This window comes from Oenanthe melanoleuca, chromosome 2, assembly GCF_029582105.1.
Source record: "Oenanthe melanoleuca isolate GR-GAL-2019-014 chromosome 2, OMel1.0, whole genome shotgun sequence".
Taxonomy (NCBI): Eukaryota; Metazoa; Chordata; class Aves; order Passeriformes; family Muscicapidae; genus Oenanthe; species Oenanthe melanoleuca.
In genome coordinates, this window is record NC_079335.1 from 105,305,036 (window position 1) to 105,326,864 (window position 21,829).

The following is a 21,829-nucleotide window of genomic DNA, read 5'->3' on the forward strand; positions in this document are numbered from 1 at the left end:
TCAAATCTCGCCCAAAACCCATCCAGGAAGCCCCAAATCTCCCTTGGGATCCCCCAAATTCCTCCAAAATCCACTCAGGACCCTTAAAATCTACCAAAGCCTCCTCATCCCCCACCTGGGTCTTGGTAAACACCACCTGAGACCCCCCAAATCCCAGAAATTCATGGCAAAATCCACCTGAGACCCCCAAAAGTCGCTCAAATCACCCCAAAACCGACCTGGGATGCCCCAAAACCCCACAGGGATGCCCCCAAATCCCTCAACTCTCCCTCTTAGCCCTAACCAGAACTCCCAAATCGCACGTTGGGCAATCTAAAATCCCTCCAATTCCCCATCAGATCCCACCTGGGACACCCCAAAATTCCACTAATTTATCCCTAAACTCACCTGCCCCCCCCAAAACCCCACCAACCCCACCAGGAACCCCCCAAAATTCCACAAATTTATCCCTGAACTCATCTGCACCCCCCAAAACACAACAAACCCCACCCAGAACTTCCCAAACCCCGCCTGGGATCCTCCAAAATACCCCAAATATCCAACTGAGACTCCAGAAAATCTAAGAAAGCCTTCTCAAAACCCACCTGGGACTCCCCAGAATGCCCTAAATTCACCCCAAGATCCACGCACACCTCCCAAATCCTACCTGGGCACCCCAAACCTCACCTGGGACGCCAAAATCTCCCAAATTCCACACAACGCCCACCTGGGACCCTCGAAAACCCCACAAACACCACCCAGAACCTACCAAATCCTACTGTATCCCCCAAAATTCCCCCAGCATTCGTCTGGGATCCCGAAAATCTAACAAAACCTTCTCAAAACCCACCTGGGACTCCTTAAAATGTTCTAAATTCACCCTGGATCCACTCAGATATTCCAAATTCTTCCTGAGATCCTCCAAACTCACCTGAGACGCCCCAAAAGCCTTACAGGGACGCCCCCAAATCTCTCAACACTCCCTCTAAGCCCAACCAGAACCCCCAATCCCACCTGGCACCCCTCAAATACCCGCAATACTCTTGCGCTCCATTTAGTCCCGGCCGCCATTTTCCCCCCATCTCCCCTCAGGTCAACCGCGCTCTCATGGGCCCCTCCCCTTGAGGTACCCTGCACTTCCATTCGCTGAGCGTTTCCCGCTTTTTCCATACCGCTCTCTGATTGGCCGGAGCCGCTGACCCGTTTAAAGAGCCACGCGCTAATTGGCCGGGCAGGAAAGAGGGCGGGCCATGTGGTGACCAGCAGCGTCGTAATTGGCTGAAAGGTGGCAATGGAGGCGGGGCTACCGAGGTGAGAAAAGGTTTCTCAGTGCAAATTGTAAAGGATTTTTCCTGTTTTTAAGGCAGAGTTTTTCCTGGGTTTTTCCCGATGTTTTTCCCAATTATGGCTGGAATTTTGAACCGTTTGTGGTGTTTCAGTGTCAATTTTAGGGCTATTTCTGCCATTTTCATATCGATTTTTAGGGGATTTTTGCATCTCTTAGTGCGTATTTGTTAGACTGAATTTATCCTGGATTTTTCCCTATGGTTTTTCCCAATAATGCCTGGAATTTTGACTGGTTTGGGTTGTTTCAGTGCCAATTTTAGGACTATTTCTGGCCACTTTCATACTGATATTTCGGTGATTTTTGAGTCTCTTAGTGCAAATTTGTTAGGCTGAATTTTTCCTGATTCTTTTCCCAGTAATCCTTGGGATTTCGGCAGATTTTAGGTGGTTTTGTTCAGATTCCAGGAGTTTCAGGGCCATGTTTTGCACCATTTTAGGGGGCTTTTGACCATTTGAAGTCGCATTTCCTCCGGATATTTGCCCAGACGTTTTTCCTGTGTTTTCCTTAGAAGTCCCTGGACACTCACTGGGTTTTGGGGCAGATATTAGGAGTTTTTCGGGCCATTTTTTGAGCAATTTCTTGTGGATTTCTGTGTTTCTTAGTGCAAATTAAGGATTTTTCCTGTTTTTAAGGCAGAGTTTTTCCTGGGTTTTTCCAGATGTTTTTCCCAATAATGCCTGGAATTTTGACGGCTTTAGGGTGTTCCAATGCAACTTTGGGAATTTTCGTGTCATTATCAATTTGATTCTTAGAGATTTTTTCATTTCTTAGTGCGAATTGTCAGGGACTTTTCTGGTTTGTTAGGCTCAATTTTTCCTGGATTTTTCCTGATGGTTTTCCCAGAAGTCCTTGGAATTTTGGCAGAGTTTAGGTGTTTTAGTATGGATTTCAGGAGTTTTTGGGCCATGGTTCGTGTTATTTCCAGGCTTTTTGGGCCATTTTAAGTAGCATTTCCTCTGGATATTTTGTCCACTCTCTTCGCCAGTTTTTTCCTCAGAAAATCCTGGAATCTGACTGGGTTTTGGGGCCATGTTTGGTTTTTTAGGGCAGATGTTAGGAGTTTTTCTACCTCTTAGAGCCTAACAGCAAGCGTTATGTTTAGCCACAGAAGGCTGCATGACGAATAGGTATGTAGTAGAAAAGCTGGGTTACGTTGATCTACCGTCTTGTCACTAGTCCCTGACAACCGATAAACTGCCCAGAGCACTCCGGTGCTCTGCGCCTTCCTTGTTCCCGCTTTGTGCCCTGCGGCGATTTCTCTCTAAAGGAGGTGAAGTGTCGTCCTTTTCTCGCTCAGATCACTCTGTTAATAGGTTTTGTTACTGCCATAACACACCTGGGACGTGGACTTCTCTTCTAAACGCTCTGCACCATATCAGTCTTCCCTGCTTCTTGTAAGAGTGTCATGCACTCTTTGAACTCATTTAGTGCAACTGTACCTCTACCACACTGCAGAAGGCTGGGCAGATTCATAGGTCGGGCAATGTTAGAGTCAAGTTAGTTCAAGTCATTTGCAAACTTTTCCCAGACGGGTGTGTGCAACAATAAGAGTGGTGGGATGGGGGAGAAAACAGTTTCTGTTTCTCCATCCAGCTGCATCAAATGTTTTAGTTTTTGTGGTTTTTCACCTTGTGTTGACCAGCAAAAGAATTAGAGAAAAAAATTTCGATTAGTTCTCTGAGCAAACTATATGGGAGGATTTGTCATCAGAACTGTAGCTCACTGTTGGCCTCTGGTCTGGTACTATCTTGTCAAAGAATATTTCTCTACATCAGGTGTTGCTGGACCTCATTCTCTCCAGCCTCCAGGCAATTCATCTCCCTCAGCATTTCCTGCCCAGAAGCCTGACCTCTCCTTACCTTGGGAAGTTGCTTTCTGCCTCACTGCCCTTCACTCCTGTGTATCAACTACTGCCTTTTGATTTAGTTGCATCCTGGTGCATCCCTGGTCGGCCTTCCCACTGAGACACTGAGACACTCCAGCTAGCAGCTGGCTCAGCCCTATTCCTGCTCGTAACTTACGCAGGAATTTTATATGCAGGAGTCCTTAATTGTGTGTGAGGCAGGACTTGAGTTTTTCTCAAGGATTTTCTACAAAGAAGACAGCATGTACCCAGCTCCTCTTGCAGAAACAGGAAAAGAAGGAAAGTTTTAACACAAAAGCCTTTGCACCTTCACTGCAGAACAAGTTATCCTCTAGATGATCTTTCCAGTTTGGTCTTTTACAATCCTCTGACAGCTCCTTCCTAGTTCCTCCCAGGTCTGAGTGTGCTACATGAGCTGACTTGCTTTTCTCAGCCAAAGTATAAGCCCTGCTATAGATGGGGTAACAAAATAAAATCATAGCTGCCTGAAAAGACCCTGAGAAGCCAGGATGACTTCTGTGGAAGCTTGTAGGTACTGCACATAGCACTGTGGTGGTTCACTTGTGGTCTGGTGAAAACAAATGATGATGTCCAGTGAATGAAAATGGAGTAAAATTTACTTTGCCAAGAGAAATGTCTGATGAGGCTCATTTAAACAGACTGTCACATAATTTATTACTCTTCATCACTGAGAACATTTTATAGTAATCTTTCATGATGTCAGAATGATTGAAATTGAAAAATATTTGAATGAAAGAGAAAATGAAAGTTCTTGAAACTGGCAAGTAGGTGTGTTATAAATGAGAAACAAAAAGTCTTGTTATTCAGCGAAATTTGGATTGCTTTATTTTATATAGATGGAGCACGCAGCGCTGGGGAATGTCAGGGGTCACCGCCCACTCCAAGCTCCATTGCTTGGTTTGCAGCCTCTTCTTACAGTATGGTCTCTTGTTATAATCAATAATTTTTGGTTTTTTGCTGTCAAAATTTTGCCAGGTAAGCAGTGGTGGTCAAATAAACATCCGTAAAGTCTCTGGGTGATAGTCAGTCTCATAGATAACCATCTGATCTTGGTAGATAAAAACTGGCAAAAATCAGGAAGTCTGGTCTTTGTAGATAGGCAGAATTGATCAAACAAAGGCAAAATCTATTGGACTTTCGGAAAGTCTGATTTTGCAAACTGGTAGTAGATACAACTTATTTAGAAAACATAATATTCATAACAGAGTGATTTAAAACAGAGTGATTTAATAATATATTTTCCTCTATCTAGTGTTCATGCTTCACTTCAGACCTTAGTATTCTGGTTTATACAAACCCCAGTACTTTTATGATTAACATGAATCTTTTATCAATTATCACAAGTGTGTACAGAACAGATGTACAGCCGTCATCGTTCTTGTAGCAGAGAAAGAGCTGTGAAGTACTGGGCACAGAATTTTGTGGATGCTGAGAATTTCCATGGGTTCAGGAAGGAACAGTGAATGAGCCCATCAAGGGCTACCTATCACAAAGAAACTTCCGGTTTGGAAAGTCTCTGGACAACAGGGCTTGAGGGTCTGTGAGAAGAGTATAATGGGGAATGTGAAAATATGCTACCCTGCTTTTAGACTTTTCCATCAATGTCCTTTGATGTCCATTGTCAAAACCAAGATACTGCACTGGATCAGTTTTGGGCCAGAATGAAGACAGGTGATCGTATTAGAGCATTTTAAATGCTGGCTCTCCTAATAATTATTTTTTGTATGTGTGGTTGGGGTTTCTTTTATTTTTGTATGGCGTATTATTTTGCAAGCAGCCTTTACCAATAAGCAAACATTCTTAACATGAAGATGTTGCACAACTGTGTTTTATGTAGTAACTTCCATGTAGGTGACAATTGGTGAAAATGATCTGTGCTATGAAAAACTCACACTGCAGTGTCAGCAAGACTAGAAAAAGTAAATGGGATTAAAAAGGCTTTTGCTTCTATTTTAAAGTGACAGGATCACTAGCAAAACAACAAAGCTAGAAGGGGTCCTGTATATCCTGGAGAAGAGAAACCTTTACTCCAGCAATTGCCCACTAGAGATCATGAAAGGGTACTCACATTTTAATCAAAATAAATGTGAAAAGCAGTAAGGGAAAAGCTCTACAATGAGGACCCATGAAGAGTTTTACTTACTAAGAAGATATCCTCTGCACACATGCACACAAAATTAGCACAGCAGAAGCACAGCCACTGCCTGGTTCTTGGATGCAGATTGATTTTTAGGTAGGGAGTGTTTGCAAGGTTCAAAGGGAATACGCTAAAAGGAGGTTTCTGAGAAAAGCACGTATATCTGTTATTGATTGTCATAGCTGTAGGAAGACCTTTTGTGCTACCATGGACTTGAAGTGCTCTTCATATTTTGAAGTTGTGATCCTGAGTAGTCTGAGTAAACTCTTGAAAACTTGGAAGAGGAAGACACTTCTTTTAGCTGCTGTTGAGTGGAAATTGGAGAATGGAAGAGTATTTCTTAGGCTTCTTTACAATTTTCGTTCATACATGTACCCGTAAATCAAACTGTTATACAGAAATGAAAAATCCCTGCAATTAGTGACCATACTCTCCCAGTGGTGCTTGATGGTGAGTAAGAGCAGGGCCAGGCGTTTCACCATGCTTCCTCATAGAAATACCTTACAAATTGCCCATAGCAAATAAAATAATTTCATTTCTTTTGAGAGGTGCTTACAGTGAAATAGCATTATCTGTGCTTTGAGGTTTTTCTAACTTGAATTGTCTTTATAGAAAAACTGAATGTATTTGCTATTGAATTTCATCTTCATCCTAACGGGATTGCAGCATTTCTTATGCAGTCTCAGTTTATGAATGGGGTCAGGCCTCAGAGTCCCCTTTCAAAGCACAGCCTTAAAATTGTTCCTTTGGGTACCTCACCAGGAACATGGGTCTGTGAAGAGAGGGCTTTTGGCTCCCAGCCAGCCCAGTTACGCTTCACATCTCAGCCTGTCTGCAGGATGGAATGAAGCACTTGCCAGTTCAGCTGCTCTCCCCTGCAAACCTCCAGAGTAAACAAGGTCTTAGCTTCCAGAGCAGCAAGATCCCTAACAGCAAGGCCGCAGTGACACATTAGTCAAGAGACAGAGTTAAAAATAACCACTCAGAAGAGACACCTATTGTGGAAATACAATATTGGTTGAGATGTTGGCCTCATGCACATGAAATTTTCTCTGCCACAAAACGGGAAAGGGCCTGCTTAAGCACTGAATCACTGCTTATTTCATCAGCTACTTGTGTGTTTCAGGGTGACTTACACATGGGTGGGTTGATCCCAGCTGTGGGTTGGGGCTGAATGAAACAGGAGCTGCCATTAAGTAAGATACAAGTAAAAAGCAGAGATGAGACAACAGCAAGAGGAGCAAGGGTTGGGGAAGGACTGTATGTACTGGCTGTTCCAGCTTGCTGGCTCTGATAGCTCCCCACTGTCCATCTGGTCTTCTCCCCACGACTCATCCTCAAGCACGAGTGTTTCCCCCTGCAGACATGCACTGCAGGCAGAGCATCTCGGCTGGGCAGCACAGAGAGCTTGGCTCTCCTTTACAGAAGGTGTAGCTGCTCCCGTCTGTCTGTGTTCTCCCCCTCCCTCATCCACAGGGACATGGCAGCAGCCCCCTTTCCTCTGCTCTCTTCCTGGTGGACCTGGGGCCCTCAGTCATGTGTCCTGCCATGCCCCCCCTAAAATCCCCTGGCGCCGCCCTCAACTCCTGCTCCGTGCCCTGATCAATGGATTTCTAATAGAGCCTCCGTTCTCTTACCCCTCCTTTTGTAAATTTAAATCCTGCTCACCAGTACTGCTGACGTCCGCTGGCCCACCTCTTGACTCCCCCTCCCTGCTTCAACTCTACTTCCCTCCAGTATAAAAGGCACATGCCCCCATTAGCTGCCCTGCTTCTGCTTGGAGCAGCGACTACCTGAGAAGCAGCTTTGGTGCACACAGGTGAGTGCCTTCCCCTGTCCGCTTCAGCGCTTGTCCAGGCTCTTTCTTGCTGAATGTCCTTTTTCACTTTTTGGGCTTTAGCTTGCCTAGGTTAACATACGCAGTTGTGCCCTGTGCTCAGTAACTTTTGCCCAGTTTTTGTTAGCGAAGCAGCCCGTGCCCAGGCAGGGTGGCTGACCCCGCGGGCAGTGCTGTGCGCTCAGGGGGAGCGCGGGCAGGACTCGGCAGCAGTGCCCTGCAGCTCTCCGGCCACCTGGCCCTGAAACCAGCCTGGTCCTGAAACCAGCCTGGTCCCTGAAACCAGCCTGGTCCAGGGCCTGTGCCCACCCGTATCCCATCCCTCGGGGTGCTGCCAGCGTTGCTTTCCAGCAGGAAAGCTTTTCGCATTTGCATCGGAGGAGGTGTACACAGTCGCTCAAGAAAGATGCTGGTGTAGGGTGTAAAGAGTTAATAGACCCTTGTCTTCTGAGAACAATCGTGGTAGGGATGTATCTGATAGATCTGCAGCAGAGCTTGAGTTTGATAAGAGCCCCTGTGTGCCCAGAGGGAGAGCCAAGCTGATCTCCTACTCCTTGTGAAGCAAACCCATGGCAAGCTGTGATACTGCTGCATTGCCATAGCTTTGTACGTGGCTTTAATTTTCCCCTTTCATGTCGATGAAAGTTGCCAGACTTCTGTCACAGATGTTGCTCAGCCAAAATTTAGACACTGCTTGGGCACCAAGCAGAAGTGGAAAGTTGATCAAATGACTGTGACACTGGATTTGCTGAGCAAATTTATTCCTGAAACTTCTAATCGTGTCAAGTTTTGTTGCAACTAGTCAGTTTTAAAATTTTTATGATTATTTAATAGCTGAAAACGGAGGCACACAGCTTGACTGTGTGGGGTCTTGTTCTTTTTCAGTTTTCTTTTTGGAAGAAAACTGCAGGTCTGGTCCTCAGGAGATCACAGCCCATCTTGGCCACACAGCTCTTGGAAGGACTGTGCATAAGTAACCAGGCTTTTTGCTTAAGGGCAAGATGGAGCTGGGTGTTAGAAATACTCAGGGTCAAGTTTGTGGCAGTACCTCAGTCTCTGTTTCTTCCCATATAAACAGTGGTAGGACAGTTAGGCGTAGGAAAAATTAGGGAGGATTAGAGATGCTGAGCACCCTGATGATTTAGGGTGGCATATTACTTACTGAGGAGCAGTGGGAGTGATGTGCTTCACAGAAACCCTAGCCAGGAGAAGGGTGTGAATAAAAAGTTCAATACATATCAGTGCTGTAGAAAGTGGCTGCAGTGGCATAGGACCAGCTGGTGGGGACTGAAGCACAGCAGTGCTTAGGAAAAAGTGTGTGCTAAAAGCTTTTCCCTGTATTTTTGTCTTTCATCAGCAATGAGCTCAAGGCAAGCTCTTTTTTCTGTAACTTGGTTTAAAAAAACAAAACAAAACAAAAAAAAAAGACACAAAACCAGGGAGTAAGTAACCTGGAAAACCTGTCAGCAGCCCTGTAAACACACCACAGAGATGCCTCAAAACACCTTTTTGTCTCACTGAACCTAAGGTTTTGCTAAAAATGGAACAACAGGAGAGCTGAAACTGAAGGCAGAATTCACCCCATGTGGGTAAATTCTGCATGCTAAGATAATTTAGTCCTAATTGTCATAAGATTGTCATGAGATACTTAAGTTAGAAAAAGTTAATTTGCAGTCCTGAAATCATGAGTTAAAATCATTTTCTTCTTAAGCTGCCTGGTAAGGAACTGTCAGCATGGGAAAAGGCCCTTGAGAAACCTTCACTGAATACTAGGGATGAGAGAGCTTTTGACTGCATTTTAGTGAAAGACACAACCAACTTCTTCATGTGTTTTTGCTGTGTTGCCTGTTTGGTGTGATTTGGAGCATCTTGCATCAGATTTTCATTCCTGCTCTGCCTGTAGTGAAAGCAGGCTAAGATTTTGGCAGCAACTGGGGAAAAATTCCACCTTTACACAAAGAAAAGCTGCTGTTTAGGCACAGCTGAAAGGTTGTGCTACAGCCTCTGTGCCTGTATATCTACATCACTTACATGATGCTCGAGTAAATATGATCTTGCTCTATAGACTGAGGCTCCAGGGTGTCAAATGTAGAGGCAGACCTTGCATATCACAAGACAAACTGTCCTGGTGGGACAGCTGGGCGAGCTGCCATAAGGAAGCTTGTACAACATGCCAGAGACAGTTGTAACCAGAGCCTGGCTCCCTCCCCTTCCTGTATGCAATTTTCCCAGCTCAGCACCTTCTCTTCTGCCCATCCCATCCTCTGGAAGCTGGGAGAGATTTCTCATTCTGTTGCATTTGGGTGAGTTCACAGGACTGGGACATCTACCAGTGGAAACTGTAACTGGAAATTGTAATTTTGCACACTGGAAAAAAAGGGTGTGATGGCACAAGAGGAGCATTGGCATTTATACAAAATGCATTTAGTTGTAAAACGAATGTGTAAAACATGGATGTTTGACACATTTTACAAGCAAGGAAAGGACGCTGGTGGTAGTGGCTGAAACACACTTTGTTGGCCAATGCCCCTCCAGAGAGCGTTGTTGGTCATACAGAGAGCTGTGAACTCAGGGTCAGGACTCGAGCATCCTGTGATGGCTTTCTCTGCTGGAGAGAAAAACTCTCCAGCGTTCACCTCAGTAGATGGCCCATTTCATAGCCTTTGCCTTTGAACAGAAATACCCAGGACATCCCCAGTATGAGTGTTCCACAGAACTCAGAGCCATTCCATGGCTCTGATGGATGGGAACATACTATTAAAGTTGACACAATCCTTCACCTTGAGAGCTTTAACTCATATGTGTTCCCCATGTTCACTCTTCTCCTTACAGCCTTCCCACCACTGCTCCGTCATGTGGCATTCAATCTCCTGGACACCACGTGCCCAGTGGTCACCAAACCACTTAAAGCTAGTCACTGTCTATGTCCTGATGCTCTTGGTGTCGCTCAGCTTTGCGTCGGGACAGAGCAGGCCATTTAAACATCAGATAGACAACAGAAGTAAGTATGAGTCTCACCTGACACAGTGACCCCACATTCTCTGCTGCACTGAGGGATGAGGTCTGGGCTGTCAGACAAAATTCAACAGCAAATCACACTGGTGTTTCTGTGGTGTCACCTTGGTGTGCTTCCATTTGTCAGTGTATATACAGAACCTCGTGTCTCACAGCCCTTAATTAGCCAAGGCAAATAGCATTATTTTTGATAAATATCAGATAAGACACTAATGTGCAAAGGACAGACAAGAAAATGTAAAGCGATATACATCAAATATTTAAGCACCAAATTTTCAGCTGTGTTCTGCAGACCTACAAAGCTACTTTTATATATTAAAAGGAAAGCAGTGGCCCAGAATCTTAAGTTAGGTTCACTTTACAGACATCTTCAATTCTCTCTGGGACCGTGAGTTATCGGAAAGTCCAAATACACGTGGTTGAAGTATCTCCATTCAGAGATGCTGGAAGAACTGGGAGTATCCAGGTCAGGGATGATATCACGTAACTGAAGTTTAAACTAGTACACAATCCAAAAGATCTTTGAGAAAATCACCAAGAAATCTCATTTTCCCCCAGGGATCATAGACTGATAATAGTAGGTGGAGTGGGAGAGAGGGGTTGTGGAGAGTAAGGTGTGTGGGCTCAGTGCCACACGTCTCCCCATTAAAGAGAATAGAGATGTTGCAACCTCAGGTTTTAGGTACACAGATGAAAGTTTCTTGGGTTTTGTTGAGTAAAAAGGCTGTTAAACACTGTGCTGAAAGAACTTAAGAGATGTATTTATGGAGAAATTTAAAGGCAAGGTAAATTTTTTCCTCTGTTCAAGCATCAAAATGCATAGGGGAATATCCTCCTGCCTTGACTGAGACTTTCATCTGACGAGGATGATAAATAATGCACTTAAATTGTAATTTATTCCTGTTCCTGACAGTTGGCTGTCTCTGGGATTTGGGATTTCCTTAGGGTGGCATCATCTCCAGCCTGTTTTAGAATTTCCCTGCTGCTCTTTTAATATATAGTATTTAATACTTTTAAAATAATCTTCTTAAGATTATAGTCTTCTAATACAACTATAACCCTCTGCACACCTGCCCCAAAACTGCACTAGACCACAAAAATAAGCCATGTGTCAGAGCTTTAAATGGAAAAAAAAAAAAAAGTCATTAATGAAAACAACTTCCTAAGTGAACAAGAATTAACTTTTCTTGTTTACCTCTCATGTAGGAACCCCCTCTGCAATTCAGTGGATGTGTTAGCCTGTAGAAGTAGTATATGTGGTACCTACTGCAGAAAATTTGGATGGGACCTTTGGCTCATGTTAGAAATGCAGGTTGCAGCCCAGATAGATGAAAATTAATTTTGCAACTGAATCCTCTTCCTTTGGCCTCTGCAAATGGAAAGTAACCCTCAAAGGCACCAGAAAGCTGTGTCTGGCTGTGGCCTTTCCCTTTTTTTTCCCTCTTGGGCTCCAGGTAATCTGTATAACATCCTCAAGATGTTCAGGAAACCCTGCCTCCAAGTGCAGTGGTACATCCTCACTGTTTTGAATTCCAGGTCCTGAGATTGATCCTTTTTGGTATGTGGGCCGCGGTGTTCGCCCCATCGGCCGCTTTGGGAAGAGGCAGCTGAGAAGCAGCCGTGGCAGCCTGAGGCCTGTGAGCAGACACCTGGATTTCATCTTCAATGCTTTGTGGGAGCAAAATTCATTGGACACAGAGGACAGTGACTGGTGATCTCTGTCCCCAAAAGTGGTGACCCAATCTCTGTGCTTTGAATTGTGCCCTCCCCTGCACCTCAGACCTACAGTTCTGCTTTTGCCTAGCAATCCCACACTGCTCTTCTTTCTGCTCCTTACGCAAGCACCTTCAAAAAGAAACATATTCAGGGTGCAGGTAAAAGACAATGCATGGACACCAGCACTGAGTGCCACCACTGCTTTAAAAAATGTATCTTCATTGTGCATCCCCACAATCTCCTGATCCTGTTCACTGGGTTCACTGTTAGGTTTATCTGAAACCCATACAGCTTTCAGTCTGAGATTTAAACTCTGCAGTGTTAAATGTATAATGAAATCTTCCTGTCACATTTCAAAGTCAATGGCTGTTGATATGTAAAAATAAAAAGCAATGGTTGGAAGAAAGAAAAAAGGCTCTTACCAATTTTTAATGTACCTGCATTAATGACATGAAATGCTGGTTCTCCGTGTGTTGCTTTTATAGAGATTGTTAACATCCACTCTTAAGAATTTCTCCCTGAAGTACCCCCTGGCCTTCATAATTCTTCCTGTACTGCTGGAGAGATATACTAATGGACAAATAGGAGTTCCTATTGAAGATAAGTATTTTCTCCCTGCTGAAGAGAAAAAAAAAAAAAAGGCTAATTGAACTCCTTGAAGTAGTTTTGTGCCTACTGCATGTAATCATGCACCATAATCCAAGAGGAGCAAGCCTGAATGAGTTGATTCCCTTTAAAACAAAGTCATTATTGCCAAGCACACTGTCTGAGCAAGCTAAAGTCACTCTTTGAGGATCACATGCCATGTACTATCTATTCCATTAGTCCACATCAATAAGCCTGGAGATGCCTATTTACTGATGTTAATATAACTCTGTTATATTACTTTTATAAGAAGTGTTACTTACAATGTGTTTAATCTTGATTAATAATTATTAGCAGGAATAATAGTTTTATCTATGGCCTATACCCATAACAGATAGTTTACAATTTAGGTAATAAATGATGGTAAAATCCAGGCCATGAATCATTCTGCAAAGACTGAAGTTGAATGGACTTCCAGTTCTAGTTGTGCTTTGTGAGAATTACTATTAAAATTAAATAATGGATGAATTAACCACTGCAGACATTTTAACTCTTCTCTCTCTTTTTTGCTAATGGCCTGTGAGCAAGGGATGGGTTTTTATTATAATAGGGGAGTTACTTCCATTTATAATACAACAAAGCTGCTGACCCAAACCATAGCTTAAAAAACACTAATTTTACTGATTGCTTTCATGGTTGAGAACATATGCTGACAAATATTTTGATCTGCATTCATTGCAAGGAACTTTGGAAGTGCAAGACCAAGATTATCAGCAGGGTTCTTGCTCAGTTTTTGTAGCAATCCCAGAGAGAGATCAGGAAATTCCACCTGAGAAACTGTGCTTGAGATGATATTTCACCCAGAAGACTCATCAGCAGATGTTCCCAACAGGATTCCTCCCACCTCAGCCCTAGATGAGGAGGGGGTGTGAACCAAGAGTGTGCCCTTGCCCTTGGCAACCCCCGGCATCCCTCTGGAGATGCCATGTCCTGGGTGTGACAGTGTCCTGGGTGGGTTCTGCTCGCTTCCGGGCCAAAGTGCACATAAATCCAAACAACAGAGAAGAGCTTTTTGGTTTTCTTTATGAATCAAGTCGTTGAAAAGGCATTCTTTTCATAAATCACTTTTACTCTTTTATAGTTTCTCTTGACAATAATTCTTGGTGAGTATGCAGAGAACAACAACAAGGCAAGCTTAATATTCACTCAGACTTAATCAAATAGGTCATATAGTCTTCATTTTACCCATTAAAATATTTTCATTTATAAAAATTAATCTAAATATAAATATTAACACTAAAGATTGAAATCACCTGATGACAAAATAATTCTTTGTGTGCTATAACATATGCTTTTATGATTTTTTCAAAACAGTAAATTATATCTTTGCACATATTTGGCACGATAAACATTTGTAAAAATTCAAATGCCTTAGAGCAGGTGGGATTTTTTTTTAATTTTTTTTTTCAATGCCTACACAGTACACATTTTTCTGTCAAAGAAGACTGAATATTTTAACATTGTAACACGATAATAGTTGCTTTTCATGCCTCTTAAGGAAAACAACCTACTCCAAACTTTGTTGGCTTGTTTAAATCACACTAACAGAACAAAAACCAAAGAGTTATTCTATTAAAATTAGTCATTTATGTATTGATATTACATACACAATATTAGTTATTATTTATTAGACGAATATGCAGACCAACCACCATTAATGACATTTCATAACACGCATACCTGCATAAACCAGAACCTGGGAATGTATTGTATACATACACAAGAACAGTCAATGGAGGAGGAGATTGAATAATAAAAAAATTACTAGGCATCCTACTCTGTTTAATCTCCTTGACTGGATTGCATATATAAATAAAATCTATTTGTTTTATATATATATTTATATATTAAACAGAGTGGGCCAAATTCTTCCCTCACATCTGTGCAAACCAATTTCAGAGAACTTGTATTGTGTGAGAGTAAAAGAAGGCCTAATGTCACCCAGAATGAACACACTGGGCCAGATTTTGGGCAGATGGAAATTCCTTGACGGGATGGAGTGACGCTCATGTATTTTAAGTAGGAAGATGGTTGTATTCATTCCAAGGGTTCCTCACATGCAGCTGGACATCAGAGTACTGACAAGATAGATGTCAAATGTGGATGGCAGATTTGCAACTGGCACTGTTTTTCCAATCAACCTATCCAGCCATTCCTTGTCTTCCCCATTCATGACCCTAAATCCAGCCTAGCAAGGAAATTTGCCCAGTTTTGCTTGTATTTGCCCAACCACAGACATTTCACAGCCTGGTGTCCCAGGGAACTGCATTTCTGCTGCATGGCAGGTAACATGTGGCACTCTGCTCGTGGGTGCTCACTGGGAGCCCAGGGAAAGAAGGAACTGCCTTCCTGATGCTCACAGCTCTTGGGAGAGCTCACCACTCCTTAATGCTGAGGGGAACATGCCAGCCCATGCCTTCCTGCATAGCACATTGCAAATCAACCCCATCTGCACTTGGGAACCTGCTCTGCAACTGGTGTGGAAGGTAAGGGATTCACTGGCTTATCACCTCCTCTGACTACCTTCTTTGTATTCTTCAGAGCAAAAAAAATACCACAAATTGGCAATGTTCTCCCACAAAAGGGTGAGAGGACACCCTGTAAGCAGCATCCTCCCTCCTGGGCATCTGCCAAAGGGCCTTCTAGTTTGACTCACCTGTTAAGGGTCTCAAGAAATGAAAGAAGGAATATCTCTATTCACAATCCAGTTCAGAGTGTCTAGTAGTAATGGGGTGTGTGTGCCACCAGCAACAGAGCCCAGCTACTCTCTGGGGGCTCCAGACTAGTACAGGAACTGATGTCTGGGCTACATTTGCCTCCTTCTCAGAAACACGAGTGAACGTCAGAAAGGAATCTCTTGCAAGCCGCACCACCCCACAACCACCAGTCAGTCAGCAGAGATTTCAGCCCCAACACTTTCACCTCCTTTTTCCAATCTAAAGGTTTGGACAGAATTTATTCTCAACTACAGCATGGTTGGCCACCACCAAGTGGACAATGCTGCCAAGAACAAGACATATGAAGGTGTTGGTTTCTTTAACAGTGTTCAGATGTTTCCAGACACTGGGATCATAACTCAGCAGACATCTGGTCCACATGTGTGGCCACCAGTTTCTGTTTCAGCATGACACCCTTGCTGCCTAGAGCAATATCCCTAGCTCTGGAGCTGGAACATTCAATCTGCGAGATGTACTCTCAGAGAACAGAGAAGTCTCCCTCCTCTCACCAACCCTCCCAAGACTTCCACTGACTCCCTGGGAGCAGAGCGAGGTACACAGATTCTCCTCTCCCTCCACGCAGCTGAGAAGTGGCACACACTGCACAGAGTTGTTCTTATTGCTCGACAAGACAGATGCCCATGTGAACAGTAAGAGGCCAGCAAATATGGATCACAGGTCTGCTTTGGCAGATTAATTGGCCTATAATTACAACTGATTGAGTGTACAAAAACATACTGCAGTTTAAAGACAACATACTTTAGTACAATCGATAGGGAGAAAAAGTGCATCTTAAAATGTGGAGCCTTGCTTTTGAGACATAGCATCCTGTCTAGAGTCCTCTGAGAACTTTAAGGCAGAGTTTCCTGTAGCAGACCACAATGCTGAAGACTTGGACAGCTTTCTCAGTGAGGTATCCAAATGAAGCCCTATAACTGAGGCTCTGTGGGTTCTTGAGGGTCCATTTTCAGCTGGACATACACAATGGCTGTTAAGAAAAGGCACTCTAGTGTACAGCCTTAGGCAGTGTGTTATTGGCAGTAGGGAAGTGTAGGTTTAGTACATCACAGCAGATCCTATAGCAGGTTCCTAGAACAGAGAAAGACATGAAATAGAAAAACATGAGTGAAGGACTAAACAAACCTGCTGAAGAATACAGCCGAGTCCTTTCCCTTCTCACGTCCTCACATATTTCCCACATATCCTGTGGCAGACTGCTTTGGGACAGTCAGCTTTTTCTCTTATCCCTCTATGGCTGCTGTAGAAGAAATGACTGACAGCTGTCCTAGGTGTCATGAGTGAAACCTCTTTGTTTGAACCCTGCAGAGCCAATGTGACTTGTCTACCCCTTAACATTTGATCATTTCTCAACAATTAGTGAAATTCAAGGTGACAAGGTGAAATTCAAGTTACAATGTAGGGGATGACTAATTTATTTATTCTTTAAAAAATATGGGTAGCGCATTCCTGGAGACCTGGCAGCAAGGCTACAGTATCACAGGCTGACATTCAGGAGCTGCTGTTCTATGGTATATAGTCAGACATCTTCCAGGACACTGGTCATATTTACTCAAGAGTTGCCTCAGCAGTCTCTATTATTTTTTCCTCAAACTACAAAGAGAAGATTTCTGAAGATTCTGAAATACAGCTGCCTACACAGATACTGCTATCTTCCTATCTGACTGCTTTTAACAGTTTTAAAAACATTTGTTTACCATTAAGTCCTTGGCAGTGCTTTTCCTTTCTTTAGTTCTTTGTGTTAGAGATCCTTGAAGCATGAAATTTCTGTTAAACGTTCTGACAGTGGTAACTGGAGAACCATCTATTTTTTCACCTGGGAAAAATACAAAAGGGGAGATTTTTCACATAAGAGATTGAGGCAGATATAAAAATACTTCTGAAGAGTCACAGCTTCTAGAGAGAAAACTTTTCCTAAAATGTATGAGGAAAGCTAGATTTAATTTAAATTAAAAACAGCAGTGGTACTCCAAATAAACTAAAGTTTGAGGCCATGTCCATCAGTGAAATTACAAAAGAATAGTGCAGTGAACCAAGCCCTAGAATTTTCAGAGATAATGCACTACAGAGTTAAAAAAGAAAAAAAAACCAAACCTAAAATCTTCAAAAAATCAAAAAACCCCCCCAAAAATCTTCAAAAAAACATGAAAGAAAAAAAACCAACTTGATTTTATGAAGACATTTCATAGCCATTCTCTGACATAGCAGGAGCATTGCTGAGCCATTTCATACATGAAATCAGCAAATACAGGCTTTAAGGAAGAGGTGGGTTGTGGAGGGTGACAGCCACGCTGTGTGGCGCCCACCCACACTGCAGCAGCAGCACCCCTCTTGCAGGGCAAGTATTCAGCATTCCTTATTTGCTTTTTCCAGCCTTCTGCCTCTGTTCTTGTTTACTTGTCACTGTCACAACTTTCACTGAAGAGAGAGTGGTGATGCTTTTAAATATGACAAAGGGGTATTTTATACAATGCAAGTACAGGGAAAATTAGGAGGATGGGACAGTCTATTAGGCTTTGTCTGTTCATTTCATAACTTAAACTTTTCCCTACTTTGTTGACCTGTACATTATATTGAATCTTACAAGGAGTCTCTCTCTCTCTCTCATATTTACATAACACTCTAGGCGCACCTTTTATTGGTGGAGCTGGAAGTTTTCTCCTCTGCTGTCTTGATGTGTCTATTGTATGCATCTGTAAACAACACATATGCATTACTCAACTTTATTATAGAGAAAAAGGTAAGATTTCCCCAATGTATTTTTGAATACTACATAATGTTCTGGCACCTGGTTTGTTTGCTTTTGATCCCGTTTCCTTGTCAGGCGAACACAGGGAGCCACGTTCAAGCCTGCAACAGTGAGAGCTGATATTCTGCTCTCAATATCTGAAATCTTCAAAGAAAATAAAAGAGAGAGACAGACAGATGGGGAGGGGGGAAAAGAAGTTTTAAAATTACTGTGGATGCCACTACTGAAATATAACCCTCCCCCAGTAAAATCCTCTTTAATAAGAAAAAATAAGAAAATATAAACAGATGGCTAACTTCTCTAGCAATTCTGACACTTTCCTGTATTCTTTAATCCTGACATTAAAAGGGGCCTAATTTGTTAGTAAAGATGGAGTAAAAGAACAATCCAACCTACCTCATAACTCCAAAGAAGAGGCATTTTACTCCTTTTGAGGGAAAGAAGAAAGGAGGAGAGAAAAACCTGCATCTGCCATCTCCCAATTACCTTTAGCTGCATGACCCCAAATTCATTCAAGCTGTGTTTTTAAAAGGCTACGTTCAAAGAACGACTTTGTGGAACACATTTTCTTACTCTAAATTCATTTCATACACATGCAAAATACATCCTCTGTCACAAAATCTAAACATTTGATCTTAAATATATATAGTTCAGATGTATATGCGTATTAAACACAAGCATGCATAAATGCAGGCACACACTGTATAAAAATACTGAATGGAAAACAAATTGCCAGGGGAAAGTGGTCTGATATTGAGAGTAATGGAGACAAGTGTTGACAAAAGAGAAGAAAGATTCAGAGAAGTCAGACATATAACCCAACAGCTGATTCACAATGACATCTGAAGCCACAGTTGGCTTCACTCTACAGAAGATCTTCCACTGGCCTCCTTGCATAGTTTTGGCCTCTCTCCTCCTCACCCCCATTAACAGATTTACCCTAAAATAATGACCAAAGCCAAGAAAACACCACTGCCAGTTTGCCAAGTAGTACAGCAATGCACTTCTGTCATCAGAGACATGTCAGCCTCTCAGATCTTTGCTCAGTCCTGAGTTGAGCATGCTGCCACTGAGTAAAATCACCAGGTGCTTCCCACTAAACCCTGACGCAGTCAGGTCAGGGCATCTTGCTGAGTACAGACTGGGCAGTGAGCTGCAAGCAATGTCAGCCCCTTGACGTCTGGCAGCATTATCTTGTTCAGCTTTTAGCACCAGATCACAATGTGTTCTGAGCTCTGGACTTTCTGGAGCCCTGCTGGAGTGGTGCTAGATCACAGCACACAGGAATTCTGCCTTTGGCTGGGATGTGTGCTGCTTAGCACCTGAATCCCATGGCAGGCATGCAAGCCATAGGCTCTGTCCTTGGCTCAGCCTCTGCCTGCTGTTTGCCTCTGCTGGTAGAAAGCTGCCAAGAGTGGCATCTTTTGAAAAGTGCTTGACAAGTTGCTGATTAGATAAACTGCCCTAGACTCTATTTGCTGTCTGACCAGGGCCACGCACATGACACAGAGCACAGCATGGGAGCTGCCTGGCAGCTAGGAGCAGCCCAGCATTGGTACTGCAGTAAGAGGCTGCTGCAGTGCCATGTCCAAAATCAAGCTGAGGGAAGAAACAAAAGATGCAGTACATCTGGCTGGGCTGACTTATAGAGCTCCATTATGCTCTGCTCAGCTTGTGTAATGCAGTCAGCATCCTTAGATCATCAGACTACAGCAGAACAAAAGAATATTTAAGGTGTGTACGGCGAGGTGGATGTTAGGCAAAGCAGTGTGAAACCTGCAGATGGAGTGGAGCTGCTGTCCTCACCTGAAGCTCTGCATGGTGGACCTGGGCAGCTGCTGTGGCCACCTGATCCTCCAGATCGGCCAGCTCAGATTCCTCAGTAACACTGTTGATCTTGCGTGCGGCGTCTTCCAGGTTGCTCAGCTGTCCCTCCAGCCCATACACCGTGCTGGCTGTCAGGTACACCTGCAGGGCCAAGGCAAGGACAGGTGTCAGTGATTCATGGTTTGTGGGCATGCAGGTTTGAGCAGACTGCATTTTCCATTAAACCTGCAAGCTTCCCTGCTTGCTAGCCCACCACAGGGAGATTTACCTGGCAGAGGAAAGTCAGGGAAATAATCTGAAAAACACACATCTACAAAGAGAAGGGATGAAAGAGATGACTGCATTACAGATTTCATAGGTGCTACAATGGTATTCCAAACCAGATTTGTTCCAGATTGATCAGCAAAGAAAAAAGTTGAAAAGTTTGCTTTTTTATTATTGGTATTCAATTGCATAACACCCTAGGTCTACAAAGGGAAGCCAGTGATCACGCCTCATATAAAGCACTGTTTCTTTAAACCTACTTGACACCTTCTGGCAGTAAAAACTTCATGAATAACTGTTCAGCAACAAATAGTTATTAACTTCCTATGGAATAAATGTGCTTATATGTATAACAATTGTTCATCTCATCCTGTTCTTACCCAAATATACAGCAGGCAAAACCTTCCCACCTTCTGGGCCTTTGAGTGAATGTGTGGAGGATCAATAGGCTTATTTGGGCCACATAAGAGAGAATTACTGACTTTATAATTCAGAGTTTTTCCCTAAAAATGAACAACCCTTACTCTTTTGGCCCACCTCTGGTATCTAACTACAACTAAAGGTGTCATTTCCCATTCAGCCCCTCAGAGCAGTAATTAGTGATAGACTGTATTTTATTGCTTCTTTTATTTCACAAACCTCCTAAGGTACATGGAGGTCCCTGGTTTATAGAAAAGGGTAATTTTCAAGCATTAGTTTTTGATGTCTATGCTTAAAATTGTGCAGAACCATGTGAAAATACTGCACTTCTTGCCCATTTACTCCTTAGCCAAAAGACTTTTTTCCATGAGGCTGGTAACAGCTCAGTGGAAATTAAATATATATTCTGATTTTCCCCATTGCAATAGCAGTAAATATCATGTTGTTACAAACCCAGCATGAATTAAACATGGTGTAGCTGACTTCAGGGTAAAAGGGGAAAGCAAACAGGATCTGAAACAGATCCTTGAGCCAATACCTTAATTTCATACATCTTCCATTCCAGTCATTATATTTGCCCAAAATTCCTGGATCATTCAGTCCTTTGATATTAGAGATATTCAAATAATTTATGCCAATGCTGTAACTTTATGGATCAAAATGGTGGAAAATCACTGGATTGAAATTTATTTTTTATTATTTTTCTATTTCATTACTGTTTCTTAATTGCATTAAATAGGTTTTTTTTTCTTTGTGTCAGTTGTAGATAGGTTTTTTTCAGGCATGTGACTTTGCAAAAAACCAAAATCACTATATCTGTACAAATTGCATCTTTGCATCTTGTAAGAACACTTTCTAACTGCAGGCATGAAATATTTGAAAAACATACCCAAAAAAATATGTGATCTGATGTAAAATCTTTGCTGAAGCACCTGGGAAGATAGGTGGTCCATAAAGTTAACATGATGATTTAAATAGAAATGCTCATGTTTTTGTGGGGTTTAATTATTCTTACCATTCATTCAAATTATACATCTTTTAAGTATGACATACCACAGCCAATTCAGACTAAAAAGTGATTTTTTTAGATTTCCCTGTCACATCTAAAAGCTCAGAGAAAGAAGAAATAGAGCATTTTGAACAGCAGCATCTTTAGAAAAAGGAAAGATGCATTTAAGTGCTGTGGCAAAAATCTCTGCACAGTAAAATGTCCTTTTCAAGAGGGGGAAAAAAATCTAAAGAAAATGGGGCAGATAGAAAAATGTGGGAAAG

At 42.7% G+C, this 21,829-nt stretch overlaps 2 protein-coding genes across 3 annotated transcripts in view; one reads left to right on the top strand and one right to left on the bottom strand.

Annotated features, from left to right (window-relative positions):
* The first annotated feature begins 1,272 nt into the window (after nucleotides 1-1,272).
* LOC130249079 (prolactin-releasing peptide-like) lies at nucleotides 1,273-12,314 on the top strand. The gene is made up of 3 exons (XM_056483452.1): nucleotides 1,273-1,290; nucleotides 10,019-10,187; nucleotides 11,738-12,314. Exons 2-3 carry the CDS (start codon nucleotides 10,040-10,042, stop codon nucleotides 11,914-11,916), a joined length of 327 nt encoding a protein of 108 aa, XP_056339427.1. The 5' UTR covers nucleotides 1,273-1,290; nucleotides 10,019-10,039; the 3' UTR covers nucleotides 11,917-12,314.
* Nucleotides 12,315-13,568: 1,254 nt separating this feature from the next.
* MYRIP (myosin VIIA and Rab interacting protein) overlaps nucleotides 13,569-21,829 on the bottom strand; it is a 203,019-nt gene continuing 194,758 nt past the window's right edge. Inside the window, exons 14-18 of one of the 2 annotated variants that reach the window (XM_056483447.1) lie at nucleotides 19,853-20,014; nucleotides 18,086-18,190; nucleotides 17,930-17,990; nucleotides 16,995-17,113; nucleotides 13,569-16,368 (exon numbers count right to left, since the gene is read on the bottom strand). In XM_056483447.1, the coding sequence (XP_056339422.1) occupies nucleotides 16,336-16,368; nucleotides 16,995-17,113; nucleotides 17,930-17,990; nucleotides 18,086-18,190; nucleotides 19,853-20,014 (480 nt within the window). In that variant the 3' untranslated portion in view covers nucleotides 13,569-16,335. The remainder of the gene's footprint in view (nucleotides 16,369-16,994; nucleotides 17,114-17,929; nucleotides 17,991-18,085; nucleotides 18,191-19,852; nucleotides 20,015-21,829) is intronic. The other variant, XM_056483448.1, reaches the window with a different exon arrangement.

Excerpts from the sequence above, each read along its gene's own strand:
- LOC130249079 (XM_056483452.1), top strand. The coding sequence starts at position 10,040 with ATGTGGCATTCAATCTCCTGGACACCACGTGCCCAGTGGTCACCAAAC. Across the intron at positions 10,188-11,737 it reads ACATCAGATAGACAACAGAA|GTCCTGAGATTGATCCTTTT; the intron begins GTAAGTATGAGT and ends TTTGAATTCCAG.